At 52.1% G+C, this 22,983-nt stretch overlaps 6 protein-coding genes across 6 annotated transcripts; 1 reads left to right on the top strand and 5 right to left on the bottom strand.

The window, feature by feature from the left end:
• Window positions 1-8,878: 8,878 nt before the first annotated feature.
• On the top strand, window positions 8,879-9,457 carry J4E92_002970 (uncharacterized protein; the record flags this gene model as incomplete). The annotated part of the gene is made up of 1 exon (XM_051494370.1): window positions 8,879-9,457. One exon carries the CDS (start codon window positions 8,879-8,881, stop codon window positions 9,455-9,457), a length of 579 nt encoding a protein of 192 aa, XP_051356049.1.
• A 1,421-nt stretch (window positions 9,458-10,878) lies between these two features.
• On the bottom strand, window positions 10,879-12,025 carry HIS1 (ATP phosphoribosyltransferase (ATP-PRTase) (ATP-PRT); the record flags this gene model as incomplete). The annotated part of the gene is made up of 3 exons (XM_051494369.1): window positions 10,879-11,117; window positions 11,168-11,827; window positions 11,881-12,025. 3 exons carry the CDS (start codon window positions 12,023-12,025, stop codon window positions 10,879-10,881), a joined length of 1,044 nt encoding a protein of 347 aa, XP_051356048.1.
• Window positions 12,026-13,085: 1,060 nt separating this feature from the next.
• On the bottom strand, window positions 13,086-14,054 carry J4E92_002968 (uncharacterized protein; the record flags this gene model as incomplete). Its single annotated transcript, XM_051494368.1, has 3 exons — window positions 13,086-13,787; window positions 13,867-13,961; window positions 14,036-14,054. 3 exons carry the CDS (start codon window positions 14,052-14,054, stop codon window positions 13,086-13,088), a joined length of 816 nt encoding a protein of 271 aa, XP_051356047.1.
• Window positions 14,055-14,652: 598 nt separating this feature from the next.
• J4E92_002967 (uncharacterized protein) lies at window positions 14,653-16,453 on the bottom strand (the record flags this gene model as incomplete). Its single annotated transcript, XM_051494367.1, has 3 exons — window positions 14,653-16,074; window positions 16,124-16,293; window positions 16,408-16,453. 3 exons carry the CDS (start codon window positions 16,451-16,453, stop codon window positions 14,653-14,655), a joined length of 1,638 nt encoding a protein of 545 aa, XP_051356046.1.
• Window positions 16,454-17,227: 774 nt separating this feature from the next.
• PXR1 (telomerase inhibitor) lies at window positions 17,228-18,421 on the bottom strand (the record flags this gene model as incomplete). Its single annotated transcript, XM_051494366.1, has 3 exons — window positions 17,228-17,254; window positions 17,306-18,344; window positions 18,399-18,421. 3 exons carry the CDS (start codon window positions 18,419-18,421, stop codon window positions 17,228-17,230), a joined length of 1,089 nt encoding a protein of 362 aa, XP_051356045.1.
• A 1,314-nt stretch (window positions 18,422-19,735) lies between these two features.
• On the bottom strand, window positions 19,736-22,342 carry J4E92_002965 (uncharacterized protein; the record flags this gene model as incomplete). Its single annotated transcript, XM_051494365.1, has 2 exons — window positions 19,736-21,823; window positions 21,875-22,342. 2 exons carry the CDS (start codon window positions 22,340-22,342, stop codon window positions 19,736-19,738), a joined length of 2,556 nt encoding a protein of 851 aa, XP_051356044.1.
• Window positions 22,343-22,983: the final 641 nt, after the last annotated feature.

Here is a 22,983-nt window from a genome sequence, read left to right as displayed (position 1 = left end):
TGATGTGGAAGATCACGGCACATCGCGCAGCCTACCACAAGTTGTGATTATATATATACTCGTCGTTAGCCAGTCTTTTTGACGATTCGATAAACATACTGAATTATACCTGGCTTCAACAGGCAATATCATTTTTCTCCGCTCTTGTTTATCCCGACCGATGATCCTTTCGCTTTGCCGGAAACTTGCCACCGGTCCTTCGTCTCACTTTCAGCTCTTCCACTCAAACACTTCTCGGCCTGCATAATCTCACCACATGTAGCCAGTATGTCTTCCAGGAGCGGGGACTCGGACATCCATCCAGATCGCATCCAAGCCCGCGAGGACCAATACCATCGCGACAGCCAAGCCAGATACCAATCTCCAGTCAGGAACAGAAGCTTCGATGTGACCGATCTCGGCGCCATCGGTGCCCTCTTTGATATGCCTGAGGATGAGTCTTGGCCTCCCAGCCTAGAGCTCACCGACCACGACGCCCTGTCTGACAGTGCCAACCTCACAAATATGACCACAGATACTACCATGAATGTACGAAGGAACTCAGTAAGGGGAACTGCAGGCAGCTCGCCCGTATCTCGCGCATGCACTCCTGAAAAATGCGTCCCTTACCTTCCGTTGTATGAGTACGAGGAACTACAACGACAGACATCGGCCAGCAGTAAGACTCTCCACAATATCCTCAGACGCTCTGATGTCTAACCAGTGCTATTATTCGATATGCGTTGGCCAGAGTTCATGCTGACTGATCGATAGAGCGACGCCGAATCTCTGTGTCGACCACGGTAGAGCCCGGAACACAGGACGAACATGATGAACATGACGAAGACCACTATATCGAAATGCACAACACTCCCTTCTCCAACCATACCCCATCGCACGGCTCCCGAGACTTGACGGACAAAGAGGGTTGTAGTGTGAAGGATGTGGGGCTCAGTTCTTCAGAACCTTGGTCGCAACTCGGTCGAACTGTCGGAAAGAGCGTCTGCAGTGGCCCACAACCGTATGCTCTGCACTACGAGGGTGTCGCCGAATGAATGACCGTCACATGGAGGTCCACAATAATGGCAACGCCACTGATGAAGGTTTTGCAATGAAGCAAAGGAGACAAAGTCTTCGTGACAAGACCTGTGGTCTCGTCGGCATCGGGTTGTCTTCTGTCAGCAGCCTTGGTAATGGGGATTTCTGCTATCATTGGTTCCTTGTCGCTATCGATCTTCGGCTGAACGTTTTTGCTCATTTGACTCCAAGATTACATCGTGCATTGATAGTCGCGAGCGAACAAGGAATACATCATATCCACCTCTTCGTCCACACCTTCTAGTCACTGGTCTCGCTGACAAAAATTATCGAAAGCGGCGCTCAATTACTTCGAGACGTAAAAGCATACGAGATCTGATGCTGCGTTGAATGTTCAAGTGAGATTAAATCCGGCCCAGGAAGAACGTCCTAACGAAGGAGTGCTACCCATCTGCGTAGAACTGCGGATGATCTGAAAGTCGATCTGCATCTTGCGCGAGCAAAAGAAAAGGCGCGCACTGTATATGCGCCGCCGTATAGCAAATATCTGCGCTCATCGTCCAGAAGCCCATGAAGCGCCTTGAGCTAACCAGGTAGGCACGGATGTCGCTGCTTCCGAGTGGATAACATCATGAGCTGGCGGGGAACGTACCGTTTTCAGACTTTGTCGCAGCGCACTTCCTGCGTATCTGGAAATAACGCGTTTGAAAAGCAAGATCAAAGAGGGGAGAGCGGGATTTGCACATAAGAGTGATGCGACGGCAGCGGCAGCGCCATGACCCCCGCAAGTTTCCGCAGGGCAAAACTGCGGGGCCGGGAAACGCCCTCGGGATGCAGGTGAGCCAAAATCGCAACCCCATTGAAACCTGAATCAGACACTTCTCAGAGATATCAGGGGTCTTGCAAGCTGCTAGTAGATCGGTCGTCATGCTTTTGTCGGAATGGTGGAGATCTACGGCTGTCGGCTGCCACGGACCCTCTGCGCGTTCCGCGCAAAAGCAAATTTCGTACGCCTTCGACGTTCGCTATCAAAACAGACGTTTACCGTTCATGAGCGGGGTCTTACCAGTGGTGTTGAGTAATACTAAGAGCAATCTAACCTTCCTGGTCTTTGCGTGCATACAGTGATTCGGTTGGCTCAAATCTTCAAGGGCTGTAAATACATGTTTGCTAAGATGTACTTCTCCGTCAAGGAGTGAGGGACGGTAAGTCTAATCGACGCAAACCTACACGCTGTAGTACATCGACGCACACTTCCAAGCAAGTTGTCAGTAGCTGTATCGTTGTCGATAATCCTACTGTCAATCTCACAACAAATATGAGAACACAATGACTGAGCATTGCAAGAGTGTTTGGCCCGTTCGTGATGCTACAAGTAGCTTCTATCAAGTATGTGGTGGTAGCAAGTACTACTATATCTATACAAATCGCTTTTGTTCATACAAAATCGTCCCTCGAGGTGACAGTGGTGGTGATGGTGATATCGCCCGGGTCCTTCGGCTCATGGTTCCAAGCGTTGTTCCCATGACTCTCCCTGAGTATCGTCTCCTCGCTTGCTGTATCACTGCCCATCCGAACTGTTGTCTGTAAAACACTCTCCCCAGGGCCCATGTATATTTTATCCGACTTCCTACTTCCATCCATACCACGGCTGCTCTTGGACTTGGAGTACTCCTTGAGTGGATAGGAGTTCTGGCCCGAGGAGTCGCCGCGTGAACCGTATTTGATGCGGACGTAAAGTGGCCGAAGAACGGGGACACAAGCGCAAACAATGGTGAGGAATACTTCGGTGGAAGACCAAAGAAGCATACTCGCGGTGTCGTACACGTAGTTCTCCATTGAGGACATGGATCGCAGTTCAATGGTACGAACAACAGAGCACGCACCGGCAAAAATGCCCAAAGAGAGACCAGATGCGATCGTAATCTTATCCTTGCGTTTCATATTGAGTCCCATGATAATGTGCCAAGCTAGAAACGGTCAGTGTCTACTTTGGAGTGGTACACAGCAGGGTAACGTACGAAGGAGAGCGAGAACGAAGTCCATAGCTGCAGACCAAGCGCCCATCGTTAGACCGACCTCAGTGAAGTTCAGCCAGCAATAGCCGCCTTCGATTGTCTGATCCCATAAAAACGCCGATGGTACACACTGAGTGTACAGAAGCGTTGTTGTGATGATGCAAAGCACTGTCGTACTCGCTATGCAAAACCAGAGGATAGCAATGTGCCATCTCTTGATAACAATGCGCAGGAGAAACAGTGCTACTGAACCCTTGGAGGCAGCTATTCCCATGATGCAGATGCCTTGACCGATGGCTTCCCACATGATCGATTTGGAGTAGTTGAGGTCGAGTCGTACAATGTCGGCCGTCTGTTTGCCAACACCATAGGTGATACCAACAGACACGCAGCCAACATAACCGATGAAGGTAGCCTTTGAAAGTCAGTTTATTGAGCCTTTGATTAACTACCAAGTTGAAGTTTGTGAATAGGTGTAAACTTACCAGATTGACCAACATCAACACGTCGTCCCATCCGATATTTCTCACAATATACTGCCTTGTGTACATTCGCAATGCAACAAGCACAGTGCCAAGGACGACTTGAGACCACATCACCCCATTGAGTATGTCCGCAAAATCCGCTGGCTTGCCCATCTTGATTGCTGGTATCTGGGTATGGTTGAAAACCTGGGAGGGGCCTCTCTCCTCGTCGTTTGCTATTCCAGTGTGCCGTTGATGAGCGTGTAGGCTTGTGTCCAAAGAAGAGACAATTATGGATGAGGTGAAGGCAGCCCTGTGCTCTGCGCAAAAGGTTTTACGTTCAGATCAACGACTCGAGTGGTGGCAAGGAATGTTAGACTGACGCATCTATAGCCTCAATTGTGACCTCGAAGACACCCATGCTGAAGAGCAAACATACTTGCATGTACGTCTACGGCCCGAGCGCATCATTGCAACCCCGTTGTGGCTATGGGAAACTGAAGGGGGGCCGGGTTTCCAAGCCAAAACAAACCGCTAATTCTCGGGACCTGCATGGGCAATCAAACAAGGCATAGTATCAAAGCTTTGTTGCCGTTCTTGTCGCTCTCATTACCCTGCAGAGAGGCGCTATGAGTGAGGTTTCATGCATGCGAGGCCTCGAAAAAAAAGCAGTCCTCCGTTGAATCCTTGTGTAGCTTGACGTTGGTAGACTGTTTTTACTTTGCCGCCAAACTAGTTCCCGTCTTCTGCTTCACTTCTTCCCAGAGTAATTCATTTTGCATACCCAGGAGAGATGTTGATCACAAATCTCTCGCAACTACCGGAGCAAGATACCCCGTTGGCGCTTCATGTGTCAAATTGTCTTGTATCTTGCAGCTTGCATAGCACGAAGGAAGAGATGAAATGCTTTTTCTTTTGCTTGCGGGTTGACGCAGCACAACCTGCGGTCCAACAGGACCTGTTGTTCATGGGTCCGCTTCGTTTGATTCGCTGAGGGCCAGTTGTCCGCGTGATGAGGATTGGCCCAGGTTGAGCGCTCAGGTGGAGTAGGATGGTGTTCCTTCACCGTTCGGCGATGAAGCTAAATGTATCAGGACCAATGAGTGTCCAAAGCTCGGAGTATGCGACTACCGGTTATCCACTGTCCCCGAATGTGGAGGCCTATCCGGTTTGAATCTCGTAACATCCCGTCTCTGGAATGCGGTGCTGTGCACTAGTCAATTGGGCCATATCCTTCGCGAAACCTTGGATCGTTCATGCTACGCAAGTGGCTTCGAAATGGCATTGCGAAAATTTGTTCTTGCATGCAGAGTTAGATGATCTGAAGTTGTACAGGAACGTTTGGCCTTTCCGTGACGGGCCGTTGCCCGCACTACTAATCGTGAGGGTCAGCTGTGGGCCACACCAGACTCGGCTAAGCGATCTTTAGTGGCGTTTCAATCGCACGTCCGACGGATCAACCTCGGTCTAACCAGCAGCGGCGTGCGGAAAGGAGTGAAGGAGCGAAGGAGTCAGATCCTACGAGGCAGTTTTCCAGGACTGTGGAACGCAGATAAGCGTGTTCATCTGCGCCGTTCTCCGGGGACTGTCAAGAGATGCATTCCGAGGTCGCATCCAACATAGGAGCTTGATGCGGTTGGACCTGCAAATGGAGCGAACCTCACCTGCCTCACACCTGCTCTGCAGGGCCCGGTCAGTCCCCACATGATTAGCCTGTGTTAGTACCCGTGAACCGTAAAACTCCACACCTCCCGCTGTCACTCCGTCATTAGTGCAAGGGACCGCTTCCCCGACATTCGCGATGGCTGGTACGACCAATGGCTAAGCCTAGGATTGCGATAAAAAGGTGGTGGGAAAAAGCAATACACGCCATGCTTGTACGCAAGCGGCGCCTTGCCTCGCTCAGGGCAAGTTGGACTTGGCTTCACCAACACCAGGGCGACCAAGCGAAGGGGACTCGATCCTGGCCCCGTCTTCGTACATATGCTAGACCGATACCTGAACATGCGGCTACTAGGTGATTCGCAACAATCTGAAGCGGGAAGGCCTTGTCACCTGCATTACCATATTCAATCCTCTTCCCACTCCTGGGGTTGTGTCCTTTTTTCCTTTTCAGAATCACATTGCATGTGCGGAGTTAAGTGACAACATGGCATTGGCAGGGTTATTCGTCAAGGCAATCGGCCTCGGAACAGTCCTTCTCATCACTCGATACGTTCTGGCTTACTTGCAATCCCCGCTCAAATCTATTCCCGGTCCCTTTCTAGCCAAGTTCTCGGATATCTGGCGTTTCCTCAATCACTATGGGCAAACTCATATCGAGACCCAGAGGAAACTTCATGAACAGCATGGCGATATCGTTCGTCTCGGTCCCAATACCGTTAGTGTTGCTGATGCTAGTCTGATCAAAACTATTTACAACACTCGTGGGACGTACTTGAAGGTCAGCGCATGGAACACAGCTGTTATTGAAACGACTGCTGACATTACAATAGAGCGATTACTACGTAAGATATAGGCAGTCGTCCTTAGAGGTGGATTGTGCTAACCCTCCTTCGGTCTATCAACGACGCCCTTCAAGATGGGCATCTCATTCAAAACATCTTCAGTACGCGCAGCAATGAGTTCCACTCCAAGAATGTTAAGCCAGTTCAAAAGCTGTACAGTCTTCAAAATGCTCTCCAGATCGAGAGTATTATGGACGACAACCTTCGTACCCTATGCAGTCAACTCGACGCCCGCTTTGTGGAAGGCGCCAACAAGGACCAGACATGCGATATTGCTGATTGGATCTCGTTCTTCGCATGGGACTTCTTGGGTGATATGACCTGGAGCAAGCGTATTGGCTTCATGGAACAGGGTACGGATGTTGGCGACATGCTTGGAACCGCTGAACGTGTGATGCGCTATTTCTCCGTGGTATGTTCTACGTTGAGTCGAAAGCTCTCACAACTGTTTCGATTACAAAACTTCTTGCTGACATTCGCTAGGTCGGCCAAATGCCTGTTCTCGACAAATGGCTCGGAAAGAACCCTAAGTGGCCACGCTCGCTCTATAAGTTCGATGACTTCTCAGTTGCTGCCGGCTTCTCCGTCGAGCGGTTCATGGAGCGTATGCAGAACCCTGAACTTGGAAACGGAAAGAAAGACTTTCTCAATGGCTTTCTCGAAGCAAAGAAGGAGTTCCCGGACCTTGTCACCGACAACGAGGTTATTGGATACATGATCATCAATGTGAGTGTTTCATGGCTGCGCTGTGGCGTGGGTAGAACTAACACCGCTCCTGCAGATTCTCGGCGGTGCCGATACCCTTGCCATTGTGATAAAAGGCATCTTCTATCACATCCTCAAGTCATCAGCATCCAAAGAACGCCTCGTCAACGAACTCCTCTCTGCACGTCTCTCCTTCCCTACATCATATACTACGATCGAACAGCTACCCTACCTAGATGCATGCATCAAAGAAGGTCTCCGTATGCATCCCGTTGTAGGTCACATTCTCGAGCGCGTTGTGCCTGCGACTGGTCTTACATTGTCCAACGGAACAACATTGCCACCTGGAACAATTGTCGGGGTGAATCCATGGGTCCTTCATTACAAGGAGAGCATTTTCGGTGCGAAGCCCCATGAGTTCCGTCCAGAGCGATGGCTGCAAAGTGAGCGCGAAGAACCCGGCGCGTACGAGGCCAGGATCAAGAAGATGAAAGACGCAGACATGTCGTTCGGAGGAGGCAACAGAATCTGCCTTGGCAAACCTTTGGCACTGGTAGAGGTCTACAAGGTCGTTGCGACGGTATTTGGAAGATACAAGGTACGTTTCGACTTCTTCTGGGTGTGGATGTGAGTGCTAATGTCTCAAAGATCGAGCTTGAGGATCCAGAAAAGGAGTGGGATCTACACAAACAATGGTTCGTGTGGCCGCATGACATCAAGGTCAAGCTGGGTCTACTTGAAAGCGAGAGCGCGCCATGAGTTTCTTCATGCGGCACGGCACCTAGATGAAAGTGAACGAAGCATGCGACACACCCACACACAGTTTCGATCTTACAATACTACATTACCAAGGGAATCTGCGATGTGTTCATGGTGTATTTGCGATCTTCGCGTGTGGAAGTTTTTGATCAGTGATACTGCGTGCCCCCATGAACTTTGTTAGACATGCAAACATCTCGAATGTATTGTCACCCTCATTCGAGCATGCTACGATGCGCGGAAGCGATCCAACATCATCGAAATCGTCATCAATCACGCTAACCTCTTCGGTCTTAGGAGCACGGCCCTTCGGCTCTGGCTTCGTTCGCCGCCATTCGTTCTTGCATCCCAACGTCGCCAACGTGCGTGACTATACATCTTGTGTCTTTTCAGTTGCTTACCACATCTGCACCTGGCCGAGATGGTACGGTTGTCAGGACTTCAGAAAGACGTTCTGTCTCTCTACCGACAATGCCTAAGAGCTGTGAAGCAGAAACCAACGGTATGTCAATTACAACACTATGATTACAAACACCTACTTACGCAGTCACAGGAGACGCAGTCGCATTTCCGGGACTTTGCAAGGTGCGATCAAGTTGAAGGAACGATATGCTGCGACAGCTGACGAGTAGCTCCAGATCCGAGTTCCATAAGCACCGGGATGTCGGCAAGAAGGACTTCGGTACCATCGAATATCTGCTTCGAAGAGGAAGAAATCAGCTAGAGACATGGTCTGAGCCAGGCATCCGAGACATCCACAGGTAGCGGGGGAATGCAGGATCAAGGAACGAGAAACGAAGCGGCGCACCAGTGAGCGAGCACCCAACGTCACCGTGATACAACCTGTTAGATGAACATCACGCAATACATGACCGAATTGCGGGGTACACAGGCCTTGTGCAGCAGATACCTCACATGTCGCTCCCAAGGCGTTGGATACTTCGAGCGTGGACGTCACGTGATATGGTCTGAGCCACCACCCCGAACTTTCTAGTCCCAACTCGCCCCTCACCGAAGCAGGATCAACCTGGAGCTTGCCATGATAGTTTCCCCCGACAAGAGCTGGAAGCTTCTCATCCCACGATCTCGTCTGATCGCGTACGACAACATGACGACAAACGTCGTGTTCGAAAGCTCTAGAAACTCCCCGAGCCATCTCCGAGGCTTCTCGCAGCATCGTCGTCGACGCAACACTGATGCCTCTCTGCAGTGCGATCATTCTAGAGACTCATCTCTCGGGTATATATAGCCTTCGAGGCGTCTCTCAAAGCTCATCATCAGAACAACAAACAACGAGTCTTCTATGCAATCAATCCGCTCTACAATCCAACGAGTTCCTCGACAACTCAACCGCATCACCAAGCCTACGATCACAACCACTCGACGCTTTTCCAACGCACCAGCAACAATGTCTCTCTTCCCACGATTCACTCAGGAATTCGCTCCTATCTTCCGTCTCTTCGACGAGTACGATAGGCAAGCCTTCCGCAACCTCGACCGCGAATTCACCAACGTCCGGTCCTTCACTCCCAAGTTTGACGTGAAGGAGACCAAGGAGGGCTACGAACTCCACGGAGAACTCCCCGGTGTCGAGCAAAAGGACATCAACATCGAATGGACCGACAACAACACGCTGACCATCTCGGGCCGCCACGAGCACGTCCGCGAGGAAGGTCAACGCCCTCAGGGCTTCATCGAGAACGGTGAAGCTTCCCAGCAGAAGAAGCTCCAGCCCAAGGTTGAGGACGACCCCAGCGAATCCAACAAGGTCGCCAAGCAGTCCGAGAACAAGGACGTCTCCAAGCACGACGAGAACAAGGCCAAGTACTGGGTCAGCGAGCGCTCAGTCGGAGAATTCCACCGCTCCTTCGCCTTCCCCGCTCGCGTCAACCAGGAAGCCGTCAAGGCTAGTCTCAAGAACGGTATCTTGAGCATCCTTGTTCCCAAGGCCCAGGCTCCTCAGCCCCGTAAGATCAGCATTGAGTAGATCGAAGCGGCTTAACCGAACAACGATGAACGATGATGAACGACAACTTCCCTCCTTTATTGAATAAGCGAGCGTGGCATAGCAATGGAGTTTGCGATGGGTTATTGTAGTGTTTTGGTTCAGTTTTGTGCTTGTAGTGGTGGCAGCATTCACTCTCTTGGTCGGACAGTGGTATTAGGAGTTTGTTTGTAGCTCATCGCAATGTAACAAGTTTACATTATTCCCCGTGCCGGTTTTGGTGATGGTCTGGTTGGTCTTTGGCACAGTCTCCTCGGTACCAACTCACTACCCACTATCAAATGTCCACTATCCAATGTCCAAGTTGTGACCAACACCTCGGGTTGAGATAGTGCTAGACCGACCGGACCGTCGCTGGGATTGACACGGGGTTTATCGAACTCATCGCTTTTTACCATCTAATGTCGATGGTGATGTTTCATTGATCTTCGAGATACTCTTAATGTACGAAGTGTTAAATGATGAACTGAATTTCATGCTCGGCAAATCTTGCGCGTGTTGTTTTGCTGTCTTTACTGTCTTGGTTGCTACATGATGTGCTTAAAACTATACCGCTGATGTGTACTGAGGGGAGCCATTGTGAGACGCGTGGGCATCAAATTACACAACAACTATTACTACCTCAGTCGACCACGGCAAACCTAGAGCATTTCTTCAAAGCTTGCACTACACGCAACATTATATACCTGCTCTAAGCGCAGGCAAAAAATAATTTCTATGCCTCGCATCCTCGCTCGTCACGGCGTCAAGATGACGTCTAAGCAAAAAAAGAATGATCATCTCGCAATTGTGGAGAAGGATGTTGTGCATCCTCCGGGAGCTGGAGAGGCTGTTAGAATGATGTTGGATGATGTGGAAGAGGAATAGAACGTACTCGAACCCGGGCCAATTGCTTGGAAGGCAATTATCCTACCGTTGGACCAAGAATGCTTGATGGAGGTTTGGCAAACGTAAGCAAATATATACTGCGCAATATTTCGGGTGCGTAGCATGTCGAGCAGTTAGCTGCTCAGCAGTGCTTGTGATACTAACGGTCTAAAGCTACAGATACGACCCTGTGGATAAGGTCCTGCGAGACTTAGCGCCGAACTACTCACCACATCGTTTAGACCGCGACCCACAACTTGCCCAGTCTGGTAACAAAGGTCCAGGGTCCGCAAATGCGCGGTAAACATGCGGGACTTGATAGCAAACTTCATGGTAAAATTTCGCAATTCAGAGCTTGTTGGACACGAGAAACACGGGAGCTTCTGATTCTATAGTAGTCGGTCACAAATCCAAAGAGCGGACCGTCCAGCGAGTATACTAAAAGCTTTCTATATGGTCCTCATCTATCGCATGCACATGTTGCGCAGAAGATGTAGACCAGTTTATGCCTCCATAACCCATGCGCCATGCGTCGCTCAATCACCCGTTCTCGAGTTCTCGATCTTTGTTACGATGAGATCGGTAGCCCCGACCTCCGTCAGTTTGTCCATGGCAATAGCGATGTCTTTCCTGAGCACCATAGCCTGTACAGCCACCCAGCCATCCTCTTCCAACGCGTTGACGGTGGGGGCGCGACGTCCGGGAGTGATCTTGCGCGCGATATCGAGTTTCGATCGGTCGATGTTGTATGTGCACAGAACGTACTTTTGTGCAGCTGCGAGAGATTAGCTGTGCTAAACGAACGCGGAATTCGATGCGACTTACTGATGACACCCTTTATGCGAGCGGTGATCAGCTCAACCAGTTTGGGATCTGATGGGTGCTTTGACTTGATGAGAATGGCGCTGGAATCAACGACTGTGGAGATGGCCTTGAGGCCTGCAGCGCGCATCGTCTCTCCTGACTCCACCAAATCGACAATACCGTCCGCGACACCCAATGCGCATGCCGCTTCAACACTGCCGCCAACGTACTTGATGACTGTCTTGAGTTTCGCATCGCCATTGGCATCGCCGTTTGTGTTTCCAGCTTGCTCGGCCTCGAGTTTCCGGAAGTACTGCTCAGCCAGGTTGGTGAAGCTGGTGACAACATTCTTGCCGATCAAGTCCTCTGGCTTGGCTAGGTCGCCCTTTGCGGGGACTTGTACCTGCAGACTGCATTTTCCAAAACCGAGATCGAGGACCTCCTCTACGCCGCTGGTGGCAGTAGGTGGTGCAACGCACTCATGTTCTGCGACTTGATCGCGCCCTGTTATGCCCAAGTCTACGCGACCTTCTCCTACGAAAGTCGGGATATCAGCGGCGGGTAGGAAGACGAGAGCGAGAGGGTGGTTCTTGACGAGCGCGATATCGAGGCGGGAGTGTCGGTGGAACTGAATGTCCGAGCCGTGGAGGAGATCAAGACATGCTTGGTGGAGGCGGCCCTCTGCGATGGTTGTTAGCCTATGAGTCCAGCCAGTAGTAATATAGGCGACGTACTCTTAGGCACCGCAAAGAGGAGACGGTCGTTCAAGCTGTTTCCCAAAAGGTCAGTCATGAAAGGAAGACTCCTGCTGCCCTGACGCGCTCTTTGCGCGATGCGCTCGATCTCACTTGCGCCATCATTTCCGTTGGTGTACCCCATGGTCATACAAGAAGCTATCAGAAGAAGGAAAAAGAATGGGGAAAAGGAACAATCGGAACGTACGAGTTGACGAGATCCATGGCTATGAATCAAGCACGCAATTGCTAGGGTTTGTAGTATGCAGACGCGCGCTGTGCACCCTCTAACAAAGACTTGAATGGGGAATTCTGCTACGGGCTAGGCCACGAGTCCCACGTCGGCACTTGCAATTGGATGCGGGCTTGGTGCCGTGGAGAGGGCTAAATGCGCGGGCGGCGTCAGACCAGATATGTGGGCTCGAGTGGGTGGATGTGTGTGTCGTTTTGTAGTGTACAAGATTGAGGCGCGTCTCGAATGAGTGACTCAATGAGGGGTAAGAGCTACACGTGTAATGCGCCAATGGCTGTGAGCCCTCAAAAGCATAGTAACTGAGCGCGCATATCGATGGTATCGGGCTTAGGAATTCTCTGGCTCACATTACCCCAATTGGTGCAGGAAATTTGGTAGCCGTGACTGACTGGCGCGTTCGATTTTTTTTGGGGCGGGATGACGTTCCATCAACACATGTTGCCCCGCGTTGCGATGCGTCGGAGTTTGACGAAGCAGCATTGGCCGGCACCAACTCAATCTCAGGATGGCTCACTATCGTGTCTGGACTGTGGGCTGACAGCATTACATTCAGTTTCTGCGATCACCGCTAGTGGAAAAGAGCTGATACACGTGTCAACACACTCATGTTGTGCTGTTTATGTAAGATGTTTCAACATTGGGTGCTCAGATTGCAAGAACCAGACATCTACTGTCTACGCGCATCTATCTATAATGCACCACATATGCAGTAAACCTATGTCGCTTCATCTCGAAGCACAACCGCGAAACAGAGACGTCAAGCGCAAGACGCCATGCACGTATGTTTCCCTTTTGATCCTTCCTGAAAAGACCAACCGCGACTCCAAACTGAATGATGAGGAATGAACTCTAATATGAAAGGCGTATGCATAAGATGCCTCGTCATGCCTCACATGAAGTCGTCACTATAATCTGTTAGCATCTGTGAAAGCCAGACGGGCTCAAACATGACTTACTCGCCAAAGTCGTCGTCATCGTATGCCCTAGTATCTGCCCTGACGCCGACGTCTCTGCTCGCATTGAGTGTCGTCTTGGTCTTTGCAGCCTTGCTCTTCTTTCCACCCTTCTCAGCAGCCTTCTCCTCCTTCATCTTCTCATTGCTCAGTGTCGTCAGGCCAGATGCAATCTTCTTAATCTGCTCACTTGGCAGATCCTTAGCAATCTGCTTGGTGAACTCTTGTAGGAACAGCGAGTACTGGCCCTTCTTAGAGTTGCCAGCAATCAGAGGTGTGAGAGTTTCCCGGAGCTTAGTAAACTGGTCCTTGGTGTTGGGGTTGAAAATGGCGAGGGAGGAAAGGTCGATGGCGTTGCCCGGGTCGGACTCGTCGGCAATAGTGATGGCTTTGCCAGTACGGGCCTTGGGGGCGACGCTCAGGTCGCCAAAGAGTTCCTCGGCCTGGGCGCGCGAAGCGTCGAGTTCTGCCTGGCGCATTCGTTCGCGGCGCTCAGCCTCAGTCTCTTCTTCATCGGTCTCGCCGTCCTCTTCCATCTGCCGCCGGCGTAGTGCGGCCTGCCTGTGCTCCTCGATCCTTTGCGCCTTGGACTTGTGGTTCGCCTTTGCCTCTGCCTCCGCCTTAGCCTTTGCCTCGGCGGCCTTCTTTGCCTTCTCGCGTTCGACTTCGGAATCCTCGGCGGCGTCCCATGAATCTAGAACCTATTGTATCCAATGTCAGTACATTTGGTCGTGGCGGGGATTGAAGTATTCAAGCGCGGGGCATGGTGGGCTGACGCACATCGTCGTCTTCTTCTTCATCGTCGAACTTGCTGCGGCGGGCGATGGGAGCCACCTGTGGGGATGTGGGAGGAGTGCTGCCCTCATCCTCGTCGTCTGTAGATCATGTCAGTCCCAAGTTTTTGCATGACCATCTTGAACCGCGCGCAGTGGCAGCGAACATGACGTACCCCACTTTCCTGGTGCCATAATTGCAGTTGTTTGTGAAAAGGTATAGGTTGTGTGTTGTTGGGAGTAACGTATCCAAGGGTTCCGACGGAGGCGCAGGGTTTTATGGGCGAGTGGTGTGGGTGAAGGAAACGATCAAAGGTTGACTACGGCGCAAGACAATGGTTGGGCTTCTGCAGGTGTCGCGCGTGGCTCGCTTGATCTACCAAAAATTAGCTGCCCAATCACACATGGTACGCCACATTCACTCTTTACCTGCACACCTCAATTCGCTACGACCCTGTGTTTATTGTAGGTGGATCGCAGACTAAAATTCGCAGTACAATGAACTGATGCATGAGGAACTCTGAGACTCCATTATTGCTGTCCTGCTCACGCTAGGCCATGCTTCGGCCGCAGGCGCCTTGCAGCCATATTGTATCAGCCATCTCATATCTACAAGACATTACTTCTTTAGCCTTTTCCTTGACGCCTGTCAAAGCTTCAAGTACAATGAAATCCCTATATCTAGCTAAATAGCAAAGAAACAAGAACGGAAGATGAAACTCGAACCCAACCAGGACATTGCCAGAACATGTTGGAAGCAGACGAGTTGTTTGGAACAAAAGACCCGAGTTTACTACTCGGGAACCTCCCAGGGTCTCCAGAATTTCCAACCCTCTCTAACCTCTCTGGGGCCCTTTCGTTTCGAGCTGGACACGCCGACCAGTCTTTCGATACCGACTGTGCCCTCGGCCCGAAGGAACTTCTCTTGGTCAATCTCCTCTCCGCCTTCCTCTTCATTCCCGTTGTGTAGAACAGCAGGCCAGAGCACACCTACTCCGTCACCAGCAAGCGTCGTCTCGAACTTCTCGAAGCCTTCCTTCTCTAATTTGACCTCAAGAGAGTCGAGAATCTTATACTTTAGCTTTGTGCCGTTGGATATTACGGATGCGGCGCCGCCCCCGTCCGCTTCGGAAGAGGCGTCAGATTCGTCAGATGAGGTATCGTGGTGCGCGCCATTCGCATGACCGTTAGTGAGGGCTGGCGGTTGGGGCTTAAGAATAGTAATAGCGCATCCTCCGCCTCCTGCGCCTGTAAGTTTTGTCCATCCGATGCCCGTGTGATCGATAATCTCGCGGATACGCTCAAGTTTGGGATGTGAGACGCCCAATGAGACGAGTAGCCCGTGGTTCATCGTGACAAGCTCACCGAGATGTCTCAGTGAGTCTGGAGATGTTGCATCGAAATCGGGAGACGTGAGTAATTTGTGTGCAGATTCCGTCACCAGGCCAATAGCATTGAGGATGTTTTCTGTGAGGGCGGGATGCACCTTAAGAAGGTTGGCGACCTTGGCGACTTCTGTTGCCGTGCTGCGCGATTGCCGTGTGTTGACGAGCAGCAGTGGGAGCTCGGGGAAGCTATGCAATGGTATGACCAGAGGTGGCTTGTCGTAATCCCTCCGCTGGAAGAGAACCGCTTTGCCGCCCGAGGAAACGGTATTGTCGACACCTGAGGGATTTCCGTGTATGCACATCTCCCCCACGAACGCCCAGCGGTTGATTCGCTCGATGTTGAGCTCACATTCTTGCGGCGGCTGGTCTTGATGAGGTCCGCTGAGTGCGCGTATCTGCAGCAGCATTGCCGTGCTGAGGCAGACGGATATACTGGCGCTACTGCCCAATCCAGCACCAATGGGAATGGTAGATCGTAATGTGTAAACGCACGGAGGGACTTTGCGCGACGCGAGGGAAAGGAATAGGTATAGAAAGGAACACGCAGAGGCGTGGTGGATTTTGCGTATCGACTCGGGGGCTTTCGGTGAGACTTCGTCGATGAAGGGCTGGATGGCGGCCATGAGGTCGGGGTCGAGCGAGGTGACGAGGTCGTAGTAGTACTTCTTCTTGCCTGACTTGGAGAAACTGTCCCATGGCAGGTCATCGATATTCCACGTGTGTTCCATCTGTATGTCGGGGAAGCGCAGTTTAACGGTCCGATTCGATTTGGAGAGGAACGAGACGTGGAGGTAGGAGCGGAGCGATATGGCGGCGGCGATGGCAGCCTGCAGACGGTCAGCACGTGTCCCGACATGATTGTGCTATTAATCCTACCTTGCCGTGCACTACCGCGTGTTCTCCGTAGACGATGACCTTGCCGGGTGCAGAGACCATGAAAGGAGGCATCATGGGTGACGACTGCTTGCGGAGCAGCGCAGGCGCGCCGTTCGGCTTCGATGTGGAAATGGAAGGCATGTCAGAGGCCAATTGCGCGGGCATGGAATCTATAGGTGAGGGTTCGGGTGTTTGGGTGGAATGCGACGATGTGCGCGGGTGAAGGCTCGCTGCGTACGGGTTAGCCATACAGGACTCGGACAACATCGGGACAATTGCCTTACCGGGCGCGTCGACGGTTCGTCTGCGCATGCTGCCGTTTGCTGACATGGCGGGTGGAAGAAGAAGAAGAAAAGCAACAGGTGACAAGTGAGCGTGAGTGAATGGAGTAGGGAATTGGCCGTCAAGGAGGCGTCGTGCTCAACGGGCGGGCCAAGTACCAAAGTCGGGCGAGGTCATTATACATGGGCTAAGTCGGCTGCGGACTAGTGATCAGCTCCACCATGCAGGAACTGACGGGGGTAATCTTGCATCCCTGTTTCTGGAACCGCCCTATGGCTGCCGGCACATTTCCAACAAACAAATGTCCCGCCATCGCCCCGAGTGGCCTCTCTCTGTGACGCAACGCAGTCCTCACCGGTGGCTCCGTCATGTCCCATTCACCTCAGATACTTGGGCGCAGTCACGCGAACAATATCAACACTGCCCCTTGCCTTTGCGCACCCGTCCTCTACAGCCGCAGTAAGCTTGACGAGGGGCCCGGTGGCTTAATACTAGGACCGATGGTTCAAACGCGGGGAATATTAAAGTCTTATCAATGTAAAGCCCTATTAGGCCCGACATGACCATGTCTGCCACGCAATCGTCGGGCTCCGACTGTCCGTTGTACGAAGCTTACAGCCACACCACGCCATGCAACGCGACGCAATCGACTGACAGGAAGATCAAGATCAGAGCCAAACTTGGTGTAGTGTAATTGGGCATCTCTATGCTCTCTATCGCGATGGCCCGGAACTTGAGAATACAACCCGGCACGTGCATGCTAAACCAAAAACCCTGATAACTCCTCGCTATGCATGTACAGATCGGTTCATCCGGATGAGTCTACGATGGCGTCTTGATCATGAATATCTATGGAAACGTTAGTGGGAAGCACATCGAGCCATGGCAATGCAAACACACCTCTTTCATCGCTTGTGCATCCATAGTCGCAGCCTTCTTCTGCCGGATCCACTTCTGTCTGACGGCATGCATGCCTCGTGGAGTGTATGATAGGCCCGCGGGAACAGGCGTAGATGTCTTCGACACAGGTACCGATGAAATCGTTGTCGGCGCGCTCTCGTCTTCCTCGCTTTCTGAGCTCGAGTCGTCTGAGCTGTCCTTTTTCGCAGCCTTCTTTGCAGCTTTCTTCAGGGCCTTCTTCGCCTTCTTCTCCTCCTTGCGTGCCTTCTTCTCGGCCTTCCGCCGTTCCTTGTCTGTGAGCGGTTCTGGGTCAGATGCCGGAGCGGCGGCGTCGTCCGTGGAAGATTCGGCGTCAGATGAAGATGCCCGTTTTGATTTCTTCGACTTGTCTTTCTTCTTTTCCTTTTTATCTTTTTTATCCTTCTTGTCTTTCTTTGACTTGGATGAGTCGCCCTCCTTGCGTGCTTCGTCGCGCAAATCCATGCTCTTCTTCTTGCGCTTCACCTTGGGCTCGTCTTCGGTGCGCTCCTCTCGCTTCCTCTTTTTATCTTTCTTCGCCGATGCGCCGTCCTCGCTCTCCGACTCGGTCTTGATCTCAGTCTTGATCTCCACTTCCTTCTTGATATCCGAGCCCTTGGTAATCTTGTCGCCCACCAGGAAACCACCGCTCACAAAGTTCATCATGCCGTATTTCCGGTAGACAAAAGCCCTCTTCTCAATTTCCTCTCGTCTTTCCTCTTCCTTCTTGACCTCCGCCTCATTGCCATTCAGACGTCCAAGAATGCTCTCTAGTCCTGCAAGACCAAAGTTCTCGGCGCGCTCACTTCCTCGCTTTGCGCCCAAGCCAAGGTTGTCGTCTTTTAGGAATACTCGGATGTGCGATTGCGAGGCAGCGGTATAGTGAGCGGCGTGGGAGGCGTCTGTCGCGCCCAGTGAGTTGCCGGGCTGCCATCCTTGCGAGGTCAATATGCGATGGCCGAAGCGCGACGTGTTGTTCGCCCAAGTAGTGTTTTGGGGATCGTTGGAGATCTTCGATCGACTGGTGCGGCGTTAGTTTGGCAGGAAACAGCCAGAGCCAAACTGGCGAACGTACTTCTTCGGCGCTGCGAGACCCATGCTGAACACTGAACAGACTGAGCGATTTCGTGATTGTTGAAGAGAAAGCGGGAGTCCGCAAACACAAGCCCGAAAAAACTGTGGATGCACGCTAGCGCGGAATCTTGGCGCCATCCATGTGGGGAAGCCATCCCTCGCCGTATCCAAGCCTCCAACTTTCACCCTCTAACTTACAAGCTTCCATCACTTGAGCCACAACGACTTTCGCAATACGAAGGCTACGGCAAAACGATTGATCATCACCTTCACTCACACCACTAATTATCAGCACTTACCAACAGCAGCCATGGCACCACCGCGCACAACCAAGAAATCCACACTCACAAGCCCCTCCACAGCCACCACTCGCCAGAGCGCAAGGCATTCACGGAAACAGGTCATCAACGAAGCAGATGATCTCGAAGATCTCGACCAAGGCAATAGTGCGATCGACGATGAACATGCTGGAGATGATGAGGCAGAAGCTTTGCAGCGCACTTCCGATGGCCCACTGGAACAAATGATGGTGAAGATGGTAGACGACGTATGTTGAGATGGGCCCATCACCAGCAGACTGTCGTCTCCATGTTCACGTCTATGACCCACACTCGCCTCGTCCTTCGGTTGTCGGAGACATGAGGCTAACCACTTGTGCAGCGACGCAAGTATCATGACACGTCGAAGAAGAATGTAGGTATAGCTTACAACAAAAAGAAAGAGGAGTTGGAAGAGTCTATCAATGCAGTCTTTGACACACACGAGGCTGAAGCGTAAGCAACGTAGTCATGGAAAAAATGATGAACCACAGACTAACAGTACCTCAGATCAGCAGCCCATCAAGCACAGCTCAAACGTCTCCAGGATCTTCTCGGTCAAAAGATCAATATCGAAGCCGCTATGGGCAGGCAGCTAGCGAGCTTGCAAAAGATACACAACGCGCACTCTCGTGATCTTGAGATCGTCGTCGAACGCCGACTACGGGAGATTAAGTGAGCCCTGGACCTCTGGGGACAAAGAGAGAGTGGTGAGCCGGGCATGCGCAGAATGTCGCGGGTTTGTCGCAAGGACAGTTCGCCACTATAAGAGTTCTGAATCTTGTCTTCAGTGCGATAGACCAAGTCATGGCAGAACAAGCAGGCAATATCTTCTCAAAATTGAGGGCTCAGGCATCATAGTAATGTAATATAATTCAAGGATATCATAAGAGTCAACCGCCCAACTATTTCCTGTAAATTTGCGTTTTGAAAAGATTCCCGCATAAGATTCCGCTGTACGCAACGCTCCTTTCTATGCATGGTCGCGCCTGAAATACCGCAAACGCCATTGTCATGCATGTCACCTCCGGTACTCCGGCAAGGCTTCGCTTTGCCGCCTGCTATCTTGCGGCGCACCTTGCGTACTTCGACCTGGGCGTACAGCGCCCACGAGATCTTCGTCTTCGTCGTTTAGCGCAGGTGCCGAAGGTACCAATTGTAAGCTCCGCATTCTATCGAGTGGTGGCGCTGAAAGAGCATGTGAGGACTCTCCATCTTCATCATGATCTGTGGGCGGTGCACTTCTTTCCATTTCCAGTCTACGTCGCTGCATCTCCTGCTTGTCATCGGTAGGTTCGACATGTGATGATGAGCCAGCGACGTACTCTGGTGCCGAGCCTTGTGCCGTATGTGGCGATTGGGGTGGTAATGGCGGCAGTGGTTTCGATGGGTCGTTATCTTCGCCATTAACGGGTGGCTCTGATCGACTGGGATGTATGGTATGCGAGGACTCAGTTCGAATAGTTCTCGTCTCGTCATCTGTGATGTTCGTAACACGGCGCTGTAACGATGGTGATGATGTCATGCGTGACGACAACATGGGCGAAGAGGTCGCACGAAATGGGGGCGGAGGATGGGCTGGAGTCGAAGATGATGAAGCTACTGCGACGTAAGGAGGGTTTGGATCATCATCATCTGGTAGCACAGGCGCTGACGCAGGTATGCCATATTGAGCACCCCCTGAAGGAGTGGAGGATCCAGCAGCATCTGGCGGTTGAGAAGGTAGTAAGCGTTCTTCTGCTCGTCGCAACCGTTCTTTCTCCGATATCCCCTGCTCTTCTTGAGGAACAACTGCAGGCACAGGGAACCCTGGTGCTCTGCCTGCACTATGCTGTTCATATCCGGGGACGTCGTCATACGTTGGATCGTAATTGTAATCGTAGTATTGCCCGTTCTCGTCCTGCTCGTAGTAGTACTGATCATAGCCCTGCTCATCGTTGTATCCTCCGTAGGCGCCATTGTCATCAGCCGGCTGTTCCTGTATCTGTTTCTTCTTGCCGTTCCGGTCGCTGTCTCTGGTACCGATAACAACTTCGAATAAAGCAGAGATGATGCCCTTCTCGCGGCGAATCTGATCGGTGTCGACAAAGTTGCCTCCCCAAGTCGAGAACATGCTGCCGCTAGCATCGTCACGTGTCATGGCAGAGGTACCTCCAGCTGCAGAAGGCAGATTGACAAGCCCAGCGTTGGACACCATTCGGTCGAGGCCTGTGAGCTTGCCTTGTATGTCTACAACGACCTCGACGTAGTATTTGAAGGATATCATTGCGCCCGGTACGTTTGATATTGTGGGGAAAGCTTCATCCGGTACGCGCACCGCACACTTCACCTCGGCCATGAGCGTCCTGGGATCGACGAAAAGTGGTGCGAAAGATTGACACAGATCCTTTCGGAACAAGTGACTGGATCCAGCTGATGAGAGGGATAACCCTCCTAGACCAGTCCTTGATTTCGGATAGTAATCTTCTGACTTGGTCTTGTCGCCTTTGCTGTTTGGTACGACAGGCAGTGCAGGATGCATGTCAACTCGTGCTTGACGATACAACGTGATGATGATACCTTTTAAGCTTCGTATATGCTTCGTGTGATTCACAGTCACTTTGATCGGTATTTGGTCGCCTCTGAGAAAGCCGCCCTTGAGCACGTCGATCGTGGCTGTGATTGTCTTTCCTTTCAGTGTCGCTCGACTTCCATTTTGTGAGTTTGATCCATCTGTAGCCGTGTTGATCGAACGAATGCCGTACTCCGTTCCGGAAGCGTTTCCACTACTCCTTTGACTCTCATAGCTCACGTCGCTAGGCGAGGGGCTCCGTGGACCCTCCGTCTCATCGATGGTCTTAGTCGCTTCCAAGGCGGGCCCCACTGACTGAGGCTCCGAGCCAGAGGGTGTATGTGGTGTTTCCTCTATCGGCCGTTTCCGTGTCGACCTAGCGCGTGTTCGTCTAGATATGGGTTCCAGAGAAATGACACGGGGCTTCAGCTGCGGCACGGGCGCAATGTCGATCGATTCGGTGAGGTAGACCTTTGTGTCGCATGATGCGGTCGGCGACATGGTCGTGGGGCGTGTCAAGGTGGCATTGAGCATGTAAGATATCGTTCCGCGCTCGAACTGTGATTGGTTAGTAGTAATTCTGTCAGCCGCGAACGAATCGCTACTTACGTCAATACTGCTGGGCAAGCCTTTGGAAGGGAACTCGAGTTCGAAGTTGAAGTGGTATACACCCTCAGCTAGTCTTCCCTCGCCGCAAAGCACAACCTCGTCCTCGAACAGCGAAACGAATCCATTGCCAAAGTAGCTCACTGCCTTTTTCCCTCTCCCAGAGCCGACTGTTGAGCAGTAGTTCTTGTAGGCATCTCCGGGGGTATTTGGGTTCTTGAAAACCTGCGCATAGCCGTGCAAAGATACGACCAAATGAGTGATTCTCAGGGGTTTGACGATCTTGATAATGACAGTTCCACTAATGATGTCGCCCGGCGTGTAATGGCGATGGGGGTCATCTGATTGAATATAGAACTCGGTGTAGTTGCGAGACTTGGATGTCAAGGGCGATTTGAGCCGAGAGAAGAACGACCGGCTCGACACTGGGGAGGACGGAGTAGCAGCTGCACGTGTCTGGCTGGAAGTCATACTCCGTGTACCAGGCACATCATGCGGCTATCCGCAGTATAGACGGTCGTCTCCGGGAGCCCACACGATTCTACAAATGTGCCAGTACAAGCTAGTCGGGCCGCCGGGACGAGCTGTTGCGTGCAAGCACCGCGGTCGGGAGGCGCGCGCGACCGTCGGTAGGTATATCGCGAGAATGGCTTTGCGTGGCTAGTCAGAACAATAGGCGCAGCAAGCACGGCGGAGGACGCGGTCAGGTGTCCGGTATATGGTGTTGTGGTTCTTGGGCGATCGCTTCGGGGCTGGCGCACGCAACGGCGACGCGCAACTGTCTCAGATGGACGGGGGGCTGTGGTGATGGCGATGGACGGCGTCGGTGACAAGCAACTGGATAGCGCGCACCTCTGGTCAGCATTGCGGTGGACACGGCGTAATCGTGGCAATACGGTGATGTCTCGCGGTCCCACGCGGGGAACGACGATGGTGATGGTGGCAGTGCTCTCTAGCGTGAGCAAAGACAAGCCGTCGTGCACGGCGCCGCAGCCCCATGGATGCTAACGTGACGGGCACGAGGCGGACAGCGGACAGCGGACAGCAATCGGGACGCTTGTGGGGCGCGAAGGAAGGGATGGATGTATGATGGATCAGCAGTTACGTACAGC

This window comes from Alternaria infectoria (assembly GCF_024043175.1).
Source record: "Alternaria infectoria strain BMP 0036 chromosome Unknown scaffold_3, whole genome shotgun sequence".
Classification (NCBI taxonomy): domain Eukaryota; kingdom Fungi; phylum Ascomycota; class Dothideomycetes; order Pleosporales; family Pleosporaceae; genus Alternaria; species Alternaria infectoria.
Note: the sequence above shows the minus strand (reverse complement) of the source record. Positions and strands in the feature narration are given on the sequence as shown.